Source organism: Neomonachus schauinslandi, chromosome 16 (genome assembly GCF_002201575.2).
Source record: "Neomonachus schauinslandi chromosome 16, ASM220157v2, whole genome shotgun sequence".
NCBI lineage: Eukaryota > Metazoa > Chordata > Mammalia > Carnivora > Phocidae > Neomonachus > Neomonachus schauinslandi.
Genome location: NC_058418.1, coordinates 32,781,110 through 32,804,412, shown reverse-complemented (window position 1 = coordinate 32,804,412; position 23,303 = coordinate 32,781,110). Strand labels below are relative to the sequence as shown.

Sequence of the window (23,303 nt, the reverse complement as noted above, 5' to 3'; positions counted from 1 at the left end):
TCAAACAAAGACTTTCAGGAACTCCACCAGGCGTGGGTCCTTGTGGAGCTTTTCCTCCAGAGCCAGGTACTTGAGTGGGGCCAGCTCCTTGTGGCTGAAATCAGAGGGAGGAACAGGAGGTGGTGAGGGCTCACAAAGCTCCACCCCAGCCTCCCGAGGGTCCTCTCCCGGCTCCCCGCTCCCCCTCACCGGTTGAGCCGCTGTTCCAGGATGCGGATGCGGAACATGGCCTGAGAGCAGTAACTCAGGTACCAGTCCTCGTCCTCGGCCGTCAAGGTCACCTGGTTCTCCTGGTACCACTGCTGCTTCTTCTGCAGCTCCTGGGTCTCCTGCGGATGCGGACAGGAGAGAGCAGGTGGGGTTGAAGAGGGCTGGCCCTCACCCAGGCTGCCCACCGAAATCCCGCTGGTCCCCGGGCAGCCTCAGGAGGGCTGGCCCCGCCGCCACCACCCACAGAAGCCAGAGCGGCAGAGGCGGGGGCCACAAAATGTCTCACATGGGAGCCAGCGGGGACATGTTTAGAGGGATATCGTGTCCAGGAGGAGCAAGGCTCAAGACAGAGACTGCCTTGTGAACAAGTTTCCAACGTTTTCAGAGCTTGTCTGCAAATGAAGGGCATTACACGCCCCTGGCGCACAGCATAGAGCTTGTTGTGAAGATTAAGTGGGATAATGCATGCAAATCACATGGTATGTAGCAGAAAGAAATGGGACAAAGACTAGGAGTTGTTGTAATGCACCCCCCTTCCATCCACCCACCCATGTCACCCACCCCTCCATCCACCTTTCCACTCAACAAGCAAGAACGAGGAAGGACAACTCCGCCTTTTGGCAACTCTGAGCACTGATAATATTCATCCCCTCACCAGTCCCTCCCAAGTGTTGGGGATGGTGAGCAGACAGCCCCGGGTCCATTTTCTGGATGCGGACCCGGAGGGGGGTCCAGGCCGCACCTTCTCAAAACGGGCCTGGATGAGGTTGGCCTTGTCGATGAGCCGCTGCTTGAAGTCACTGAGGCACTCGTCCTTGACCCGCATGGCCTGCCAGCGCGTCAGCTTCTCTCCCGGCGGGAGCTGGGCCAGGAACGGAGCCAGGTAGTCCAGCTGGGCCTCCACCTGCCGCAAGTGCTCCTCGTGCATCACGCGCTCCTGTGGGCAGTGTTGGCGGAGTCAGGGCGCCAGCGCGGGCTGCAGAAACCCCCAGACCAGCTCCGCAACACGTGACGACCCCCCACGAGGCCTTAAATCCAGATCCCGGAGCCTGGCCCCTCTGGGACTGAGGCATCAGAGGGGACCTCCGTGTTGTCCCTCATAGCCAACTCTGTCTTACGTGTCACATCTCTCTGCCTGAGCCTCAGCGCGTCACTCACGCTCGGCACATGCTTGCGCAATAAATGGTAATAAATGGTGGTTATAGCAATGTTAAATCGAAAGCTGCCAGTAAGCCCCCCGCCTTTTCACCCGGGGCCTTATGGCCTGTGTTGGCAGATAGGGGTCAGTGAGGTTGGAGATGTGGGGCTCAGCCCCCATCCCCCGGAGTCTGAGAACCAGTTATCTAATGCCCTGTCCTGCCTCGCCAACCCCAAACTATTTTTAGAAATCTCTACTTGGTTGGCGTAGGGGATTTAGAAGCTGGCCCTGAAAACCCCAGCTGCGACTTGCAGCCTGAGGGTGTAACCCAGATGTCCTGTGCAGCAGGTGCCCGAGAACCCAGGCTGTGGCCAGAGTCTGCTCGCTGGGGTTATGGGCCCAGGTCTGACCTTGAGGGGAGGCCTAGGTGGAGGTGGGTACAGGATTTTCCTTCTGTCCCCATGCAGTAGAGGCCTCAGCTTGGCCATAGCCCCTGGAGGTGGCAGGGGTGTGGGGGAGACCTGATCTGGATCCTGCATGCTCTCTGGTGTTCATCAGAGAAATGGCCGCTCAGCAAGGATGACCACAAGGATGACCTTGTGGGTGGATGACCACACTGACATCAGGAGCGTCATCCCCTATAAAGGGCTTCCTGGTAGAGTCCCTAATCATCCTCACCACCCTGGAGACCGGGGGGGGGGGGGGGCGGGGTCCAGGAAAAGCCAAGGCCAGGGCCAGGTAGTAAGGCTCACCATGGCCTCCCGATACTCTTTGCTCTTCTCATTGCGTTTGGTGTCATAGATGGAGATGGTCAGGGCATGCACCTCCTCCTCCTCCTCTCGAAGCTTCAGGATCTCCAGCACCTGAATCAGGAAGTGGGGGAGAGCATGGTTAAGACACCCTCCACCCTCGCCACCTCCCACCTGCCCACACTCCCATGGGACCACCTCCAGCTCCGACTCCCAGGCCTGATGTCTGGACAACTTCTCCTCGTTCTTCAGCTTCATCATGGCCTCGTACTGGTAGAGCAGCTTCTTGGTGTGCTCCGTGGGTTCCACCTGGGACGACAACAAGCACAGTGACACAGTGATGGGGTTGCAGCAATGGCTAAGGTGGTAGGCAGACTCTGGAGCCAGACTCCTTGGGTTCAAATCTTCCTCTGCCATTTTCCAGCTGTGTGACAACGAGCAACTAGCTTAACCTCTCTGGGCCTCAGTTTCTTCATCTATAAAAACACAGATAATAAAAGACGACCAACTGGGGGCTCAGAGGGACTAAGGAACGTGGCAGGAGGGGGAGGGTTTAAATGAGGAAAGCCAGCCCCGCAGAGGTGGTAGGACTAGGGCCCTCTCCTACTCCAGTGTTGGTCCCGGGATTTAGGGACGGCTCTGTCCAGGACTGGGGGGGAAGGGACAATAAGGAGTAGTCTTGGCCTGCTGGGTGGTCTTTCTTGGTAGGAAAGGGGAAGATTTTCAGAGGAGCTGCAGAGACGAGGGGCCCCAGATGGGAGCTCATGATTTTTCCAAGGAGCGGAGATGAACTTCCGGGCTGGGAAGCATGCCTTTCCATCCCAGTGTTCCCAAGTGGCGGGGCGGCACAGAGGGCCCCGGGACCTTCTCCTCGCCCACCCCAGACCGCCCTGCCAGGCACAGCCCCCAGACCCACCTCAAAGCTGATACACATGTCCGGCGTCATGATGATCTTGTTGCCCTTGCTGTCCACCTCCGCGCGCCGCAGGAACTCGCGCTTGGAGGCCGTGATGCGGTCGTCCCAGCAGTGGTAGCGCACCTGGATGCGCTCCTCCGGGGTCAGAAACACGCGCTCGGCCACGTCCTCATCCGCGGGCTTCTCGGGGTTGCGCGAGAACCGCTCTGTGATTTTCTGGGAGGCCAGAACATCACAGGATGGGAGGTGGGAAAGGGGATTTCTGTGCGCGCCCCTGAGGGCGGAAGTAAAGGACACTCAGGGACACTGGGCTCCAGGGTCTTTGGGGGAGTTTATGTGGAGCAGCCCTTCCTAGCCAGACAACAGCCTCCCATGGCCCAGCCACCTCAGCCCTGTGTGGGGCTGCATTTCTTCTGTAGCTCTCTCCACAGGAGTCTATTTGCTCACCTCCAGAGATGGGGAGCTCACCACCTCTCCAGGCACGCTGCTTTATCACTAAACATTCCTTACTGCTAGGAAGAGCTCCTTTGGTATACAGGAGCCATTAAACACAGTTGCCAAACCATCCATTTGTAATGATGTAGACAAAAAAGTGCACAATTTAATGTTAAGGAAGTGATACAGGGATTCTACCTTCACACACACACTTCAAATAAGTTAAAGACTCCCCGAACCAAACCTATTAAGACATGATAATATCTGAGAGACACCCTTCTGAGTGTGACTTATTATAATAGTAAGGAAATAACACACTCCTGGCCCAGTGGCGGAGGGCGCAGTCTGACATCAGGCAGCCTCAGGACTGTAAAACAGGACAGGGCCCTTGGGAAAGATGCGGCTCCAGAGTTGGAGCTGTCCCCATCCCAGGGTGACCTTAGCCTGCCGGAGAGAGAGCTCACCACCATTGGCCGGGGGTTTGACTCCGCGCTGTTCAGAGCCAACTTCTTGACCCTGTCCCCGAAATCCACGTGGCGGTAGGAGAGGAAGTCAGTTCGTCCCTGGTAGTACTCTGTCATTGTCTTGGGCGTCTCCTCCCGCTTTATCAGGCCGTCCACACGGGCCGTTTCGTAAAACTCCATGACGCGGTCCATCTCAGGTTGCATGGACTTGTACGAGTGCACTGCGGTGGGAGGCGGGGTCCCTAAAGTCAGCGCAGTGAGACCAGGCACACTGGCCACTGGCTGGAGAACCCGACCCCAGGCCCCAGGAGCAAGGCATTGTCCATGAATGCTCATGGATGAGCAGGAGTTATGTAACCAATACCCCACTGCTGGGTGTTTAGGTTGTTTCTAACCTTTTTGTTATTATAAACAACACCATGGTGAACATCTGCAGCATGCATTTTTAAATTCTTGCCCATTATTTGCTCGGGACAAACTCTCAGCAGTAGCGCTGCTGGTCAAAAAGCGTTTTTTTTTTTTTAAAGATTTTATTTATTTGAAAGAGAGAGAGAGGGAGAGCATGAGTGGGGTGAGGGGCAGAGGGAGAAGCAGACTCTCTGCTGAGCAGGGAACCCAATGTGGGGCTCGATCCCAGGACTCCGGGATCATAACCTGAGCCATCCGGGCTCCCCAAAGTGTACATATTTTAAAGCTATTATTATTTTGCCCAACTGCTTTCCGGAAAAGTTGTGCCAATTTGCTGTCCCATCAGTAGGGACAGGGAGCAGCTCTCTGCTGCTTTGCTCATGCCTTGTGGGACCATTTTTGTCATCTTTGCAACATGAGGCTTGTGAAACGGTCTCTTATTGATTTCCTTCCTTCCTTCCTTCCTTATATTTCAACCACCAAGTGAGATTGATCATTTTTTAAGATATATATTGACACTATGTTTTTCTTTTGTGCATCCTTGGTTAAGGCTGTTGATTCTCTCTCAAGACGTGTCCTTCCCTCACTTCCCCGCCTCTTGGGCTCATGGCCACACCTCTGCCCTCTGCATCGACCTTGTGGGGACATTTGTTGGTTTTGTTACTCAGCATTCTGACCCCTTCAAATGTGGCCCCTACTGTGTGCCAGCCCTAACCACAGAATGGGCATGTGGCCCTGGTTTTTGACTTTCCTGGAGGGACATCTGTCACATTTCCCTGGATTTTCTGCGCTTCCCCTCACCTCCCACACATCTGATTTGCTTAGGCAGGAGGGGCTTTCTGTTTCTGTTGCTTGCCACATCCTGGGCTCCCCGCTGGACTGGCAGTGGGGCCCACTCACCACGCAGAGCCTGGGGATGACCTGGCTTGAAGTAGTCGATATTCAGGCCTGTGCTCTTGTTGATGTGTTTCAGCTCTAGCATGTCCTCCCGGTTCTGGTACCACTCCTTTATCTCCAAAGTCTTGGTACCTGTGGGGCCCGATCGGTGCTTGCTGCAGCCAGGCCGGCTCCCCCAGCCTCCGTCCCCCCCCCTTCCCAGCACACAGAGGCCAGCGGGGCCCACACTCACACCAAGAGACTGGCAGTGACGTGCCCAAGGTCACACAGCGCGCTGGGGAACCCAGCTCTCCTGCCCCCGCAGCCGGGGCTGCCCGCCTTACACTCCAAGTCCTCGTAGGTGGTGAGGCGGCACATGAGGCCGTTGCTGTTGAGATACGGCGCCCACTTCTCCAGCTTCGCCTTCTTGTACTGGATCACCCTCTTCCCATTTGGGCAGCGGGTCTCGAACACTGCAGACACAGAGTGGGCTGGGGTCCCTCCTCCCCAGATGAGGGACCGGAGGGCCGACTGCCCAGCCGCTCCTCCGGTCACTGCGCTAAACTCCTCCGGGCCCCAGGCCCGCTCCAGGGCGGCAGAGGGAGGTGGTCAGCAGGGCAGCTCCTGCCCTGGGGCAGTTCTCAGGTTTGAGCCTGAGCACGGGAGCAGTGCCCGACCACACCACTCACTCACTGCCCGGCTTCTGCCCGGGTAGCTCTCTCTGCCGGAAACACCATCCCCTCCTGCCCTTATTGGGCTGACTTCTGATCCCTCAGAACTTAGCTCCGGCTCCTGCTCCTCCTGGAAGCCCTTCCTGCCCACCTACTCCCAGCCTCCGAAACCGGGGGGCTGGGCCGGGTGCGCCTCCCCTGGTTCCCATGATGCCCTCTCTAGCCCTTCCCACTCTGTTGGAATAGCCTGTGCCCTCCCTGTGGGCCAAGGCACTCCCAGACAGGAGCCTCAATGGCCACTATATGCTGGCATGGAACTCCAGTGTCCCTGCCCTGCTGCTTTCTCGGCCCGCTCCTCACTGGTCCTGACACCTCCACACCCCTGTGCCATCTGGGTACTATGCTGCTGGGCCTCCTCCTTGGGGGGGGGGTGGTGAGGGAAATGACCGTGTCCTGGTCCTCCCTCCTTTATTACCCACACTCCATCACCCAGCTCAGGTTAACCCAGCCCCCTCCTGCACGCCAGACCCGTATCAGGCCCTCAGCCATAGGGCTGAGTACCTGAGGCAGGAAGGAGGTGGAACAGAGTCCCTGCTCAGACCAGGGTGCACCCGGGTGCAACAGAAGGCAGGAGGGGTGGAAATGAGGGGCTGGGGCAGCCTCTGCTGACTCCCCCTGAACTGGTCCTGGGGAGGCGGGGGAATACAAATGCGCAAATACCTTCCGGAGAGATCTCAATCTTCTCCACCCATGAGGACGGCATGTCGAAACTCTTATCCTCATCCTCCTTGCCCTATTGGGAGAGGTGGGGAGGGGGCAGGCTCTTGTCAGGGCTGGGCCTTGGAGTGGAAGCTAGAGGCAGAGCCTCTGTCTTGCTCCCCAGGGCCAAGCCACAGTGGCTGTCAGCTCCCCCAGGGGAGCCAGAGGTCCCGGGTGGTTCTGACCTGGTAGAGAGGAAGAGGAGGTGGTTCAGGAGCCCTCCCTCGACTCACCTGGCTAGGACAGCAATCCCCTGCCCTGTGTGCCCAATCTTCGGTCAGTCAGCATGGGCACCAGGCACAGCCACAGGTCCTTCCTTAAGAAGGAGGCTTCTGGAGTCAGGTGCCCCCAAGCCCCACCCTCCAGGACCCAGCCCATACCAGCTAGGGGTTCTGGGCAAGTAAGTCCCTTAACTGCCCTGAGCCTGTTTCCTACCTGTTAACCAGACCCAGGGGAGGCTTAACGGATAGAATGTATATAAGCCACTTGAGACACTGCCTTGCTACTGTTTTTTTGTTTTTGTTTTACTTTTCGAGCCTTAGTTTGCCCGTCTGTAAAATAAGGCCCTCTTTACACAAATGGTCCTCAAGCTGGGTAACCACAGAAACCTCAAAGAGTTTTTCCCAATTTAAAACTCTTCCACAAACATTGCTCACAACTGGAGGCCAGCAGGGGGCGCCTGTGCCCAGAGATTTACTGCCAGGGAGGCTCTCCGGTTTCCAGAAATGAGGATGCTGTATCAAGCTCCTCACAGCAAGGTCTCATTTTATCCCCAAGCTGTCCGGAGGATAGAGAACAGAGTCACTGTTCAGAACCCACCCTTGGGAGCCAGTCAGATCTCCGGTTCAAGCCCTAGCTCTGCCACTCACTGGCCATTGACCTTTGGGTAAGTTACTTCCCCCCTCTGTAAGTCTTCCCATCTGTAAAACGGGATGATGATAATCATAAACAATAACACTAACACCCCCCCTCACCAGGTGGTTGTAAAGATTTGGACAAGTTAATTCAGGCTAAGCTCCTGCTAATTCAGGTTAAGTGCCTACCAGGCTGAATTTTGTCCACCCAATCATGTCCTGAGCCACAAGACCGCAGAAGGTAACTACATTTGGAGATAGGATCTTTCAAGAGGTAGTTAAGTTAAAATGAGGTCATTAGGGTAGGCCATAATCCAATGTGACTGGTGTCCTTGCTTAAAGAGGAGATGAAGACAGACATACAGAAAGATCACGTGAAGAAACAGAGACAGCCATCTACAAGCTAAGGAGAGGTGCCTCAGAAGAAGCCAGCACGCTGACACCTTGATCTTGGACCTCCAGCCTCCAGAACTATGAGAAAATTAATTTCTGTTGTTTAAGCCCCTCAGTGTGTGGTACTTGGTTAAGGCAAACTCTAGCCACCTGATAGCCCTAGTCCTGTTACTGTGGATATAATTGATCCCATTCGCCCCCCCACCCATTTTACATACAGATGATGTATGATGAAGCTCTCCATGATTGGGAAGTTTGCCCAAGATGTCACAGCCAAGAGCTAAGGCCTCTGGGCCCCTGACCCCCAGGCACAGGTCCTCGAGGGGACCTCCTGGAAGGGCTCCTGACTAGGAGATGGGAGAAGGATGCTGATGCCATGGGGAAGGCCCCAGACCAATGAAGGGCTGAGAGGAGAGACAAGAAAAGCCTGGAAGCATGTGAGGGGGATCATGGTGGCTATGCAGGAAGGCCTGGAAGTGAGCCCAGGGCTTGTGGTCAAGGTCTTATCACCCCTATTGCTGGGGACATGCCCTTTACAGAAACAGGGCAACCATCAACCAGGGTGGACTCTATGTGGGCCAGGAGACCCAGATGCAAGTCCCAGCCCTTCCCTACCCCACTGGGGGGTCCTGGGCAGGTCAGTGGACCTGTCTGGGTCTTAGTTTGCCCATCTATATAAAATGAGAGCATGGTCTAGGCCCCTCTGCTTTGGGGAATCTATAATCAGTCTCTCTGGCCCATCCCCCCATCCCCCAATACACATACACAGGGTGGGAAACTGGTCAGGTTGGCCTGAAACGAGACAGGGTATGAAGCCCCATCCCACCGCCCGGCCCCAAGCCGCTGAGACCCACCAGATTCTCTACATCTTCATCATCATTCATCCCGTCCTCCTCGTCTTCAGCCACAGACAGGTGGGCCTTATCAGTCCCCAGGAGCAGGTACTCCCACCTCACAGGGTCTCCCAGGTCAAAGACCAAGTCCTGATGGGGGAAGGACCAGCTGAGTGTGCCCCACAGCCAGCACACCCCCTCCTGTTCCACAGGGAACAGCTGCACCCAGAGTAGAGGAGGGACCCGGGCTTGGGTCTCAGAGGAGCAGAATGTCGGCTCCCGGCAGCCTCCGAGAGCGCACGCCCACCTCCTCATTTCAACAGGGAAACTGAGGCCCACCCCATCATCCAGACTCCCCATGAAGAAATCCCGCTGTTGGTCTCCGTGAGACTTGACAACTCTCTGGCCTGGGATAGGCCTGGGTGTGGAGGTTATCCTGCACGGTCAGGGGAGCGTCCCAAGCAGTGTTCAGAGCAGATGGAAGCCAGCAGGATTTTACGGGACAGGGAAATGGAGGGTTTGAAAAAGGGCCGCCTCACGGTTTTTACCCGTGCCGGGGAGGAGGGAACTAGGCAGGCACACGAGGAATTGCATGGAGGCAGCAGGTGGGAATTTCTCTTCGGTGGGGTGGGGCTCCCACCTGCTTTTCATCCAGCCTACCTGAACTCAGGTGTACGGCTCAATGAATTTCCGTAAATTGGACACATCCTGCTTGCCTGCACCCAGATCAAGAAATAACACATTGCCCACATTCCAGAAAGCCCTCTTGTGTCCAGTTATGACTCTCCCCCAAACGTGTGCATGTATTTCTAATTTATGTTAAGTGGCACTGAGTTTTATATATATATGTATACACACAGACACACGCATATACGTATGTGTATATGCATATATATATTTATGGGAATTCATTGAAATGTACACTTAGGATGAGTGCACTTTTCTGCATGTATGTTGCACTTCAATACATTGTTTTTTTAAAAAATCATTCATACAAACTAACAATCCACATTTTAGAAGGCTACACACAGCAAAAGAGAGACACTAATCATATTAGAATCGTTATGTATGGACAAAGGAGTGGGCTAGGGGGCTCAGCTATGGGGAAATTCTGGAACTCTGTGGCAGCCAGCTCGCCCCCCAGGGGACCCCCCCCCACCCCCATCCCAGGACTGCCTGTCTCTCCCGCCCCGCCCCCGGCCCAGTACCTTGCAGCCGTGCCAGCAGTCCTGCATGTTGATCCAGTAGTTCTTCTGGTTCCAGAGGCTCTCAATGCCCAGGAAGTGGTCATCCCGGGTGCTGTAGCTGCGCCCCGTGAATGGGTCGATGAAAAAGCTCTCAGGCACCTCACGCTTCCCCGACAGCACCAGGACCCAGGCGTGTACCCGTAGGCCATGCAGGGGGTCGATCTTTGCTTTCTCCACCTCCTGCACAGGAAAGGTGGGTGACCATGGGCCGATGGGTGGGAAGGGGGTGCCAGGGGCCCAAACATCTCCCCAGGGCTGGGGAACCAGCAGGAGAGCTGAGTTCTGGTCCAGGGTGCAGGTTTGGCTGGCTGCATGACCTTGAGGACATCACCCCACTTCTGAGCCTGTCTTCTTATAGATACAGTGGGAGAGTCTGAGTTTATCTGTAGTTTACAAACTGGGCCTTTTGGAGCCCTAGAGTATCTGGGATTTACTGGCTTTCTGCGTTGCCATTCTGGATGAGATTTCATCCAAAGGAAGGTAGGGGGCACTGTGTGGCTTCCTTGTCTGCTTCCCTCTGGAAGAAGGGTGACTGTATCATGTTCATTATTACATCCACAGAGCCTGGACGAGAGGAGATGCTCAGCAAATACTACATGGAAGGAAAGGAAAGGGAGGGAGGGAGGAAAAGAGTGGGAGAGGGGGAGAGATGAGAGTATGGATGGATGAAATGAGAGCCGGGAGAATGGATGGGAGGACGCAGAACAAGGATGGATGGATGGGAGGACGCAGAGCTGGGAGGATGGATGGGGAGTGTTTGCAGGTAGGTCTTTAGGGAAAGAGTCTGGAACCAGAAGAATATCAGAGCCCAGCATAGAACGAATGGGCGGCCTCACGCAACAGAGCTCTCTGATATTAGAAATCCATCGCAGAAGCTGGCTGACCACCAATGAGAGATCCCCACATTGCTGGGCAGAGATGGGGATGGCAGGGTATGGAGGAGGGGATTTGACCTGGGGTCCACGAACACATCCCCTCCCCGACCTGTGTCGGTTCTCAGTCGCTAGCCGCCTCTCCTGGAGAGCTGAGCACAGGGGCTGAGGATGTGGACCCACCAGGAGGCGCTGTTCCTCCTCCTTCCGCCGCTTCTCCTCCTCCACTTTGATCTCCTGCTGCTTCTTCATCTCCTGCTCCTGCTCAAACCTGCTGCTCAGGTCTCTGGGCGGTTTAATGGCGTACTTCTTAGGTGGTACCTTTTCTTCCTCCTGGACCACCTGTCACCCAACGAGAGAAAAAGGATCAGCTGCCCTGCATCGCCCGCCCCTCGGACCAGGAGGTCACAGCTGCTCTGGAGCAACCCCCCCCCGCCCACAGGCTTTCTGGCCCTAAATGCAGGAGTCTCAGCTCCCATGTCCCTAACTTCAGGCCCTTCTGTAGAATGGGATGGGACCAGTAAGAACCTTCTCCCCAGGCTTGTTCTGAGAAGCAAAGACAGGAACACGCCCATGTGAGGTGCCAGGCACAGCAGAGATTGGGAGATGTGATTTGCTCCCCTTCGTTGCCCACGGCCCTTACAGACTACGATCTGGATCCGACCTGGAAAGTGGGCGAACTGTCGGGAGTTGGATTTCCCAGATTCTGTCATTGGAGGGTTTCACATGCTGACTTAGAGTTTGCTGGGCTAGGAAGGAGAAGAAAGCCTGTGTGCATGTGTGCGTGTGTGCATGTGCGTACGAACGTGTGCTGGGTGGCAAGAAAAGTGCTCAGGGCAGAACATCGCAGAGGCTGCAGATGTCATGGGGGCCTGTGACAGTGAGGAGGGGAAAATGGTGAATCTCTGCAGCTTAGAGTCAGCCAGGGGGGGCCTCAGCCCCTGGGCCTCCATCGACCAGCCAGGCAGCTTTGGCCACGTTGTCCCATCTCTCTGTCAATCTCTATATACTCGTCTACAAAATAGGAGTGATAATGCCCACCACACAGCGCTACTGGGAGGAGCAACCAAGTCAATGGACACAAAAGTGGTTTATAGACCCGAAAGTTCTCGGCATCTAGTGGCTATTATATCATTTGAGTTATTAAAATTTTGGCTGATGTAAGAGGCCCATGTGTGAGCTTACAGGACTGTGCAGCCAAACACAATGAGGTTTTGTTCCATCTTCCTGGGGCAGGCGGACCTGAGGGAGCAAGACTCGCACCTGGTGCCTCCCTCCACTGGAGCACCTGCGCCAGGGCCCCCGTGGTGCTCACCCACGTGTGACACAGGTGCACTTGCAACCTGCTGGATGCCGCAGGCCCCTGGGTCCTCTGCCCTGAGATGCAGACACCCCCGGGGGCTTGACTCTGATCACAGAGTCCTGGAGTCAGTCCAGTCCACAAACAGCATTTTTGTCTGTACTGTGGCTATTTCTCAAATGCAAAAAGTTGCTTTTTGATTCCTAAAATTAAATTAAGAGTGTTTCTTGGAGCACCTGGATGGCTCAGATGGTTAAGCGTCTGCCTTCGGCTCAGGTCATGATCTCCAGGTCCTGGGATCAAGCCCCCCTCAGGAGGGAGTCTGCTTCTCCTTCTCCCTCTGCCTCTTCCCCTGCTTATGCATGCTCTCTCTCTCTCAAATGAATAAATAAAATCTTAAAAAAAAAAAAAGTCTTTCCTGTGTCCACAGCAGCCTCTGGCCATTTGGGGGCTGTCGGTCAGCAGAGAGAAAAACACGACCCGCACCTGCTGGAGGGTTGGTGATAATTTTTTGCTGTTAAAAAGGGGCCTTTTGAGGGGGTGCCTGGGTAGGTTAAGCATCCAACTCTTGTTTTTGGCTCAGGTCATGATCTCAGGGTCTTGAGATTGAGCCTCGCATCAGACTCCGTGCTCAGTGGGGAGTCCGCTTGGGATTCTCTCTCTCCCTCTGCCCCTCTCCCCACCCCCACTCTCTCTCAGATAAATAAATAAATCTTTTTAAAAGTGAGGGGGGCTTTTAAATTGAGGGGGTGGAGGGAAAAAAGAGCAAACAAAAATGTCTGTCCATCTGTCTGGTTTTTCCTTACATGAAAGCGGCTGCGTGGATTTTTATCCCACGAGTCGGGTAAATCTGATAGAAGTAAGACAAGCCATGCAGCACTCACAGCATTCACCCCTTGGGGAACGGTAGCTGAAAGTGAGGTACGACAAGGGAAGGGGGGACCGCGGTTTGGAGAGCTGGGCTGTGTGTGCCTAGGTGCCGGGGACAGACTCACCAGGGCAGCCTGCAGCTGCTCGGTGCGTGGCCGGGCAGGGCCAGGAGCCGAGGGGACGCACTGCGTTAATGGGACAGGAGTTGGGACAACGGACCTGAGGGAGCAAGACTCCCACCTGGTGCCTCCCTCCAGCAGAGCACCTGCGCCCTCCCAGGGCAGCATGAGCCCTGCGTACCTCCTTGTGCTTCATGGTGAGCGGGCACACGTCCCGCGTCAGGTCCATTTGGCACAGGTCCTGCGACCCGTAGCCGTTGACGCAGTAGGCATCGTAGCCGGCGCCGAGGAGCAGGGAGCAGAGCAGCGTGCTGAAGTCGAAGCAGTTCCCCTTCTGGTGCGTGAGCACCGTGGTCGGGGAGTACAGGTACGAGGGCTGGCCGCAGACGGCTGGTCAGTTCGGCCAGCCCCGTGGCCCCCACCCGCCCTCCCCACCGGCCAGCAGCTGGGCATTAGGGCCAGTGCGCAGGCTGGACGCCCCATCCCTCCCCGGGCTCCCCTGCTTTGTCAGGTTGGGGAGCCTGCTAAGAATGGGAGGGGAGCCACGACCCGTGTGTAGAAAATACATTCCACATTTGCCTGTAATTTTAAGCGGCCGTGGACCTCCTGATGGGAAAGACCCTCTGGATGATGGAAGCTTCTCGTCTAATGCTCTCTGATTGGTCATTTAATGGTTTTTATTCCAAAGTCCTCCTCACCTTCTCTTCTGATCCTTTCCTTCTCTTCCCTTTTCTCAGTTCTCCACTGTGTACCTATCCCTTTCTCCCTTGCTCCCTCCATTCTCAGTTGGGAAACAGACTGAGCTGGACAGAAGCCCAAAGATGGGGCCGGGGGTCACAGGCAGCAGGGCCCTCCCCCTCTCTCCTTTCCCCATCTCCTGAAGTCTTGAAAGGAAGACTCTGAAGGCAGAAGGAAGCAAAGGAGGCAAAGAGGTAGGAGCCAGGAGACCAGGCTTGCTGTGTGACCTCAGGCAAGTGGCCATCCCTCTCTGGGCCCATTTTCCCACTCCCCACCCCGGTGGGAGGGTGAGCTCTGAGGGACTCAGACCAGATAGACTATGGGCTTTGGCCTGAGCCTCACTGAGCTCCCTTCTCCCTACCTCCTGGCTTCTCATCCTAAGCCTCAAGGGCCTAAGGATGCAACCTGGGGTGGCACTTACCGGCTGAAGGGGGTCAGGCAGGGGCACCATGGAGAGGAAGTCTGAGACAAACTGGGCACAGCTGTCCCAGTTGTAGAGCTCGGGGTAGGGCATCAGCGTGGGCCGGATGGTTGTGCTCACGAACTTCTGCAAGGGGAGAGATCACAGGCCCCAGAGAGGGCATTCTACCTGGGGGAGGCCGGCGCTCCCTGGAAGCCAGAGCCCTGGGTGGGGAGGGAGTGGAGAAGGCTCTCTAGGCCTCTCTGGGCCTCAGGCTCCACTCAGTGCCTCAGGAGTTGGAGAAAGGGTTCCCCCAACACCCCTCCAGCTTATTCATATTCTTATTCATATAGAATGAGCTTGCACCCCACTGAGCGCTGCCGGACCAGGCACCACCTCCTCACACCCCAACGGCCCTGTATTTCAGGCCCACTGGCAGGTGGGGAAACTGAGGCTCTGGGAGGTGAGCTGACTTGCTCAGGTTCACAGGCAATAGCAGCGCTGGTCTGTCTGGCTCTTGACCGCCACCCAGGGTGGGAGAGCTAGAGCTACCAGGGCCCTCGAGGGGCTTCTGTCCCCCCGGGCCCCGTGGTCTGGGGTCCCAAACGGCACCTCCAGGGTCTCCCTGTAGATGTGAGGAAGGCCTGCCAGCAGGGGATCTGCCATGGCCCCACCCGGGCAGGCTGGCTGATTGCAGCAGCGGAAACGCATGCGGGATTACCGGCTCAAGAGAAGGGGGGAGCAGGGACCTGTATGGTCGCTGAATTTCACATGCTGGCAGCTCATACAAATGTTCAACATCACCACGTGGACCAAGTAAAACAGCCTGTGAGTCCCCGTCAGCCTGTGGGCGGCTGTTTTGCAAATCTTGCTTTTATCCTCTGCCATTCCATCTACTGATGGAGAAACTGAGGCCCGGAGAGACTCAGGACGTGCCTGGGTCACAGGGCTGGAAGGAAGGAGGCCAGGGCTCAGGTCCTGGTCCATTTCATCTTATTTCTCTGCTCTTCCCGGGACAGAGCTGGTGTCGGGGGTTGGAAACTGCGCCAGGGTCCAGCCGCCCCTTAGTTGGGCGTGGGGTCTCCAGGCCACCACCAGCCCCCCGGAGTGATTCACATCGAGCCTGCTGGGGCCCACTGGCATTTGAGTTTATGCTGTCCCCAGATATAAGCTCTGACCCACGAGCTTTGGCCCTCCGCCCTCCGCCCTCCAGCCCCTGCCCGCCCCTCCACAACCCTGCCTTACGGGCACTTCGCACTCGTTCAGCGGGTGCAGGAAGAGGGGCACGCGGTCCGGGCACAGGTGGCTGTACTGACGGGCGAAATTGTCTGCCACCTGCAGCAAATGCTCCTCCTTGAGCGTGTTGCTTTGGTAGGAGAGGGGGAGCTTGGAGATGTCGAAAGTGTCCTTGGTAATGATCCTGTGCCCACAAGAGGGGAGGCATGAGCCCGGGTGAGGCTAGGCCTGGCCCACGGGGAGCCAACCATCCACCCACCGTAGCTGGCTGTATCCCTTCCTCCTGTACTCCTCACAACTGCCCAGGAGGGATATCACTATTATCATGTGCCCTTTTAAATAGAGAAGGGAACAGAGGCCCAGAGAGGCTGAGTGACTTGCCAGGCGTCACACAGCTCCTGAGGGGCAGAGAGGGGACTCGGCCCAGGCGGACAGAAAGCAGAGCCCTCACTCGAATCTGCTTCCCACTACATCCGGTCCTGCCTCCCAACCCTGGCGCCGCTATTCTGTCTGGCTCTTCTTTTGCCCGGCCCTGGTCTGACCCTCGCCAGGGCTGCCCGGCCCGGGGCCCCCCACCCCCACCCCCGACACGCACGAGGGCTGCTCTGGGATGACGATCTCAATCTCTGACAGCTTCTTCTCCAGGTCTCTGAGCATCTCCTGCGTCATGGGCGGTTCCTCCCTCCGCATCTCCACGGGCCTCATCATCTTCTCGCCCCTCTCGGCTGCCTCTTCCCGCTCGGCCTCCTCCTCCTCCTCCACTTTCTCCTTCAGGACCTCCATCCCGGCACGTCCCTGGCTGTCTCGAGACAGAGTCCCCGTGGGAAGGATAAATGCACTCAGAATGGGCCCCTTCTGCCACCAAGACCACCTGTGTGTCTGGGAGGTGGTTTAGAGGGGGGAAGTGAGCCCCTCTGAAACTCTCCTTCCATCAGGCAGAAAGTCTTGCTTGGTGCCAAGCACGTCTGTAACACCTTTCTGACATTTGCAGATCTCCTGCTAAGACAAAGACAGAGCAGGCGGCCGGTTGAAAGCTATGGTCAGGGCTGGAGCAGGTGGCCCAAACTTACCAACACTGCTTTATTTATTTTATTCATTCAACAGTATTTTCTCTTTATGGCAAGTGACGCTAATGCGGTAGGGATTAGAGAAAAAAGGAAGGAAAGAGAGGTAACATCACCAAACTTGGAGCTGAGACATGGAGAAGGCAAGGGCAGGCTGTCACCAGGCACCTGGACAAGGGGCAGGTGTGTCGGGGGGGTGACGTAGCCTGTCAGGCCAAGCCCTGTGTTGGCCCACAGGATGGAGGTCACAGAGAATGGCTTGGTGTGGGAAGAAACCCACACACATTTGGTGACCAGAAGTGTCAGGGCTGAAGTAAAGGAGATAAGACACTGAATTGGGTTCTTCCATTACAGACTCTAAGAGGCAGTCACTGCTTCGGTACCCACTTTGCAGATGAGAAAACTGAGAGCTAGAGAGGTTAAGTGCAGTGCCTAAGGTCTCAGAGCTAGTAAGTAGCAGGTCTGGGGTTTGAGCCCATATATTTATGGCTCTAGAAACCACACACTTCAGGGCCTACTGACATAGGGAAGCCCTACAAGGGGTGGGGGGGAGGGGAGAGGTAAGTAAAGAAGGATGTGGGGAGAAGGCCAAGGTGTCTCTGGGCAGCAGGGGGTTACAGCTGTGACAGGCACTGAGACGGGCCCCGAGCCCAAGGTCACAGAACACCTTTATCAGAGGTGGAGCTGGGCCAGAACCTGCCACACGTATTCCCCACACCCGGCTGCCCTGTCCGCTACAGCCCAGTTTGGGGAGGGCAGACCCTGCCCAGAGACCCTCCCCACCCCACAGGCCCTTTTCTGCACCCCTCCTTAGCAGCAATCCCTCCCACACACACATACACACCCCTTCCTCAGAAAGATCAGGGCTGGAAACCCCCAGTCAGAAAAAAAACCCCTTCCCACCTCCACCCTACTTCTTACCCTGCCACCAGCTACGTCAGGTCCTCTGCTCCCTCCTCACCCCTCTGAGGACAGCCAGTGCCATCTGTTAGCCCATCTCCACGGCAACAGCTTTCGAAGCAGAGGGCGGGTTCTGGGAGAGGAGGCTTCTGGGAAATGTAGTCTTCTGTCACTGTCCAGGTCTGGGCCCAGCAGACCATCTGTGGTAGGTCCCTCGGCAAGTGACAGGCTGGAGGCAGTTTGTGCCCGCTTGCAAGAGCTGATTGTTAAAATTTCAGAAATGTCTGCGAGCCAGTTGACAAACTGCCATGATCACTCATTAAATTATAAAAAACATAAATAAAAGATGATGTTAAAAGCAAAGTTAATTAAAACTCATCACTTTTTAATTATTTGACTATTTTACCAGCGTATATGTTCTTGAAGTTTCTTCTGACTACTGTATCTATATAGTGGAAATGTTATATAATGGCGAGCTACTCTGAATTTCTTCCCAGCTTCTCTTCAGTGATGTCATGTCGATAACTTAAAATTAGCAAATGTTGGGATGCCTGGGTGGCTCAGTTCGTTGGGGGTCCGACTCTTGATCTCAGGGTTGTGAGTTCAGGCCCCACGTTGGGCTCCACGCTAGGCATAGAGCCTACTTAAAAAATAAAATAAAATAGGCAAATGTTATAGACCAGGGATTTTCCCCCCACTGAGCCCATTGTTAAGCACTTACCAGGACATGCCTCGGCCTCTGCCCCATGCATTGTCCATGTGGCCTTTATGAAGACGGATGGAAACCAGTGTGGGTCCTAGCGTGTCTGCTTATCATGGTGGAGCCTTGTGTTCTCCTCCAGGCTGGGCCTCTGATTTCGTTTATAATTCACAAGACAGGGAAAACTTACCCAGAAGGTTAGTGGCCCATGGAAATTAATCTTTCAAATTCAGAAGAAAAAATGAATAAACTAATGATAAGTATATAATTATGAGTCCACCCTGGGTTATAATTCATCATTGTACCAATGCAGCCAAAAAAATATATTTTTACTTTTTTGTTACTGGGGGAAAGGGCCCATGAATGTCGTAAAGCAGCCCTGTGGGGCGTGGTGGGAGGGGGAGTCTGGAGAAACACTATCCTGACAAGGTTGGACAGTTGCTGCTACTTGGGGGAGACATAGCAATCACCTCAATTCTCAAGAGTAAATAATGATTTTACATTCTGGCCAGAATATTACTCAGTCATGAAAAATACAGTATGAAGCCTAAATTAAACTGAGGGAAAGGTCACGGGGCAGTGTGTCCTACGATTACTTCTGGGGATTTCCCTTGGGATGAGGGTGAACAAGGAGGAGGGAAAGGTAAACAGGTGGTGTGTCAGGCTGATCTTATTTCTTCTGTATATTTATTTATTCCCTTTTATCCCTATACCCAATCCCATTCTCTGACCTTCATAGGCACCCATTCTGATCCATTTTTTTCTCCAAAATGAGCACTATTTTGCATGCTGCTGTTTTTAACTCGTGTACATGATATTGTGTTAATACTGCCTCTGTTTCTTTTATTTTCACTAAGAACTGTGTTTTTAGATCCATCCATGTTGCTGTGTGTCCACAGTAGGGATCCACTCTATTCTCCCAATGATGGACCCCACCCCCAACCCCCTTTGCCACCAACGCCTTCTTTTCCACTGCAGATAATGCCACACATGTCATCGGCCATGTCCCTTTTAGACCTGTAAGAGTGTTCCTCTGGGAGGGGCTCCTGGGTGGCTCACTCGTTAAGCGTTTGCCTTTGGCTCAGGTCATGGTCCCAGGGTCCTGGAATCGAGCCCTGTATCGGGCTCCCTGCTCAACAGGTAGCCTGCTTCTCCCTCTCCCACTCCCACTGCTTATGTTCCCTCTCTTGCTCTCTCGCTCTCTCTCTCTCTGTCAAATAAATAAATAAAATCTTTAAAAAAAAATGTTCCTCTGGGGTAAAGAACCAGGAGCGGATTGCTAAGTGAGTGGCAGCACCCCATTTTTCTCCAGGCCATGAAAGCTACACTCTACCCAACTTCCACAAGCCCTGAGAGAGCCTAATACCCTCGCCCCCCCACCCAGCAGTTGACATTATCCAGCTTCCTATCCTGCCCTTTGCCAGTTTCATACAATGAAGATACAGTGAGGTCCCCCTGCCATCTTAAAGTGCAACTCTGTGATTGCTGATGATTTTAAATGTGTCTTCATGGGCTAGCTTGTTACATTTAGATAGTTCATTCTCTGAAATTGCCATTTAAAACCTCAGCCCGTTTTTCTCTATTAGGGAAGTACCCCTGTTTTGATTTGCAGGCCTTCCAGAGGTTAATCACTGGTTTCAGATGTTGCAAATACCTTCCCCCATTCTGTCCCATGCCTGCTAACATTGCCTATGGTGTCTTCCATGGAACAGAAAACTTTAATTTTGATGTAGTTAAATGTACCAGCTTTTGGTCTGATGTTTTGTGCTTGTGATTTTTTGTTTGAGAAGTCTTTCCTTGTCCTTAGGTCACAAAAATATTTTACTACATTAACTTTATTGTTTTGCCATTCTATCGAGAACCTTTACTCTGCCTGGAACCCGTCTCTGGATGAGGAGTTAGGTAGGGATCCTGTTTTATTTTTCTTCATATAATAAGCCAGTTTTCCACCATCATCATCAGACTATCTGTCCCTTATTGCTGATGCCACTATCGTTGTGCCATAAGACCCCCGGTGTGCATAACTCTGCCTCTGAGCCCTTTGTTCTGTTCCACTGGTCTTCTTGCCTATCCCTGCTCAGACCCCATGTCGGATTTACCACTATGGCCTCATAATATCTTTATATCTGCAGGTCAAGTCTTCTTTCTATTCCTTTCATTAAGGTTGACTTAGCTGTTTGAGGCCGATATGCCTCCGTTCGAAAGTTAAAGCGCATTTTGGGGAAATCTAAAAAAAAAAAACATCATTTGAAATCTTTATTGGAACTGCATTGTAGTCATAGGTTAATTTGTGAAGAATTGTTGTCTTTTGATATTAAGTTATCCACCCGGGAGCACAGAGCCAGTAAGTCCTCTTATTTCCTGTACATTTGTTATAACGTAATGAAAAATACAAGGAATGAAGAAGGTGGGGCGGAGCGGGAAGAACCAGGCGGGGAGGCATGGCGGGGGGTCCTCCTTTCAGATGACCACGGTAGTCTGGAGCAAAGCTGTGGCTCAGTCAGTTTCACGCTGGGCCGGGGGTCCAGACACCAGGCAGCGCTCCCGGCCAGGATCTCCTGGAAGCCTTCATCCATTCTGTGGGGCGGTTACTGCTATGTCTGCTTTCTGGGCTCAGTAGGTGAGGAATTGGCCCAATGCAAGTTGCAGAGGAAGAACGTGGTCCAGACGGGCCGACCTCAGAGTTCGTGCCTTTAGGCTGGTGCTGCCCACCTCTTAGATTGCTGCTATGGTCATGCGGTGCTAGTGGAACTCCATCCATCCGCACTGGGCCTTGGGGTGCTTTTTTGCCAGAGCTCCACCTGGCCTTAGCACGTGCTCAGCTTGGCACTCGGAGCCACTTATAGGGTGACCCCAGGTAATGAGGGACCCCAGCCCCTCTGCCCCTGCCTGGTCCTGGGCTAAACAGCCAGTGGAAATGGACACATCCCCACCATTAACCACATCTCCCCATCTTCCCTCTCCATCAGCACCAGGAAACCCAGGCCATTCAGCCGTTGTGGTCTTGTGCCTCTGCATCCAACTGGGAAAGCCGGAGTGCAGCGTTTCCCTGCAGACTCAGGGAGTGGGGCTGAGGCAATAATTCTAGAACCCAGGAAATGCTCTGGGAGGAAGCATGGGCAGCCCAGGGAAGCCCAGCTCTGCAGCAGCCTCGCGTGCAGAGTCGCCTTGGGCAAGTTGCTGGACCTCTCTGGGCCTCCATTTCCTCCTCCCACACAGGGCCGGCCCACTTGGCAGGGCTGTAGAAGGAATCTGGAAGGGAGCTTTAACCCTTCATACCCCTCCCATGTTACAGGTCTCAAAGGTTCATGGTTCACACAAAGGTGCCGCCTACTCTTTCTTTAAGCCATGGGGGTCTCTAATACCAGGCTCTTCACTTGTGTCACCTCACTTAATGTTCTCAGGTCGAGGCAAGAACTTGATGATCCCCATTTTATGGACGGAGCCACTGAGACTCAGAGAGGGTGAGGAGACATGCCCAGCATCTCACAGCCCCTAAGTAGCAGAGTCAGGACTTGAACCCAGGCCTCTCAGACACAGAAGCAGCTGTGGACCACACAGGTTTGTGTTCAAAAACTCTGAGACTTTGGGGTAAGGGAGCCCAGCCCTCCAGCATGAGAAATAGATGTCTGTAAAAGTAAGTCCCCAAACCCACCAAGCTTGTCCACAAAACCTGATATAATGTGGCTCCACTTTTGCAATTGTCCACACCCTAGAATTTCTCTTCGACTTGCATAAAGCAGGGGCCTCTGCCTTCCTGTCTTGCATCCGTTTGCTGGGTGGGAGGAGGGAGAAGAGAGGGCATTCACTCGGCACAGGCATCGGGGAGCAGGAGGAGAGCTGGAAGCCCAGGGGCTGTCGGGGACGGTCTCATAATAGTGGCTTCTCCCCTCTAGCAGGTGCTTGACTTCGGCAAAGCACACTGGCAAGGACAGGGGTAAGTAGGGAAGGTGAGATGGCCCCAGTGGTGGGGAACTTAAGGCTAGAGGTGGGGCATGATCGTGTGGGGCGGGGCCAGCCAGGGGGCTGCTGTCTTTCCTTCCCCTCCGCTCTTTTTTTCTTTCTTTGTGTTGGTTTTTTTTTTCTTTCCCCCCCCCCCCCCCCCCTTATCTCTGCCTCTTCTGTTTCCTACTGAGGAAACCAGCACGATGTTGTGAAACGGAGGCCCAGCCGCAAGAGGTGACACATAGCCGCCAGGTCTGGCCTGAGACACTACCCTGGCTCAGAACCCTGCCCAGCCGATGCTAAACTCACTCCTCCAGCTATTTAGCCAACAGGTGTGTTTACTCGGGGCCTGAACCGTGCCAGGCTCGGGCTAGGCTGAACTGGTGAGTGAGGCCGTCGTGCCTCCTTGACTGGAGCTCAGATCCCGGGGAGCGGGGGGGGGGGGGCCCCGGGGGGAAGCCCGCCCTCTCCGCTGCGCCCCTGCCCTGCCCCTCGGCCCTTGCGTGTGCAGAGCTCTGGAACATTTGCCCTCCAGCCCACGGCGACGGTGACGGCAGATGAGAGGTCGGGCCACACATGCGGCCGTCAGAGTGGGGAGGGGGCTGCTAGTCCCCACTACTGAAGAAGTGGCATTCTCTGAAATTCTGTGTCCCGGGACAGCCGGAGTGTTGGCAGGCTCCTGAACGGTGGGGGCTCACGCGTGAAGACAGGCCCAAAGCTCTAGTCCACAGCTGCCCCAGTGCCTGAGGGGATGAGGGCAGGCAGCCAGAGGGTGGGGGTGTGGGAGGGCAGTGGCCAGAGGGAGGAAGGGGAGAGGCTGGGCTCCTTCAAGGGGCAGCGCTAGCAACAGACTCCACGGGTACTGAGACCAGAAGGTGGCCAATGGCAGACATGAGCTGCTTTGCTATGAAGGCAGGAGGTGGGGGTGGGGAAAGGGGCGGTTCTGGCAGGGGTCTTCTGGTGGGGGTAGGGGTGGGGCGGGGGCACCGCTCTGCACTGGCAGGGCTCTTAGGGGTTTCAGAACCTTAGACTCTTGCTCTCCTGGATTTGTAGACTTTAGCACCCATCCAAGTATCTGGATGGAACCTTCGAGGCCCGGCGGTCCAGCCTGGTCCCCATCTCCTTCCTCCCCAGCCACACTGTACAAACACGGAAACTGAAGCCCAGAGGGAGACGGGGAGCAGCCTGAGGTCACACGGGGAGTCA

General features: G+C 54.9%; 1 protein-coding gene across 1 annotated transcript; it reads right to left on the bottom strand.

Moving 5' to 3' along the window:
• DRC7 (dynein regulatory complex subunit 7) lies at window positions 1–16,271 on the bottom strand. The gene is made up of 17 exons (XM_021704397.1): window positions 16,084–16,271; window positions 15,498–15,672; window positions 14,274–14,399; window positions 13,296–13,490; window positions 11,009–11,167; window positions 9,915–10,133; window positions 8,728–8,856; window positions 6,588–6,660; window positions 5,541–5,669; window positions 5,221–5,349; window positions 3,913–4,133; window positions 3,014–3,229; window positions 2,296–2,406; window positions 2,101–2,211; window positions 953–1,147; window positions 190–329; window positions 1–94 (listed from the first exon to the last, which is right to left on the bottom strand). Exons 1-17 carry the CDS (start codon window positions 16,269–16,271, stop codon window positions 1–3), a joined length of 2,610 nt encoding a protein of 869 aa, XP_021560072.1.
• Between the last annotated feature and the right edge of the window lie 7,032 nt (window positions 16,272–23,303).

Coding starts and splice junctions, on each gene's coding strand:
- DRC7 (XM_021704397.1), bottom strand. CDS start 16,271: ATGGAGGTCCTGAAGGAGAAAGTGGAGGAGGAGGAGGAGGCCGAGCGG. Junction 8,857..9,914: donor ACTGCTGGCACGGCTGCAAG/GTACTGGGCCGG, acceptor TTCCCCCATCAG/GACTTGGTCTTTGACCTGGG. Junction 2,407..3,013: donor ACATGTGTATCAGCTTTGAG/GTGGGTCTGGGG, acceptor TTGTCGTCCCAG/GTGGAACCCACGGAGCACAC.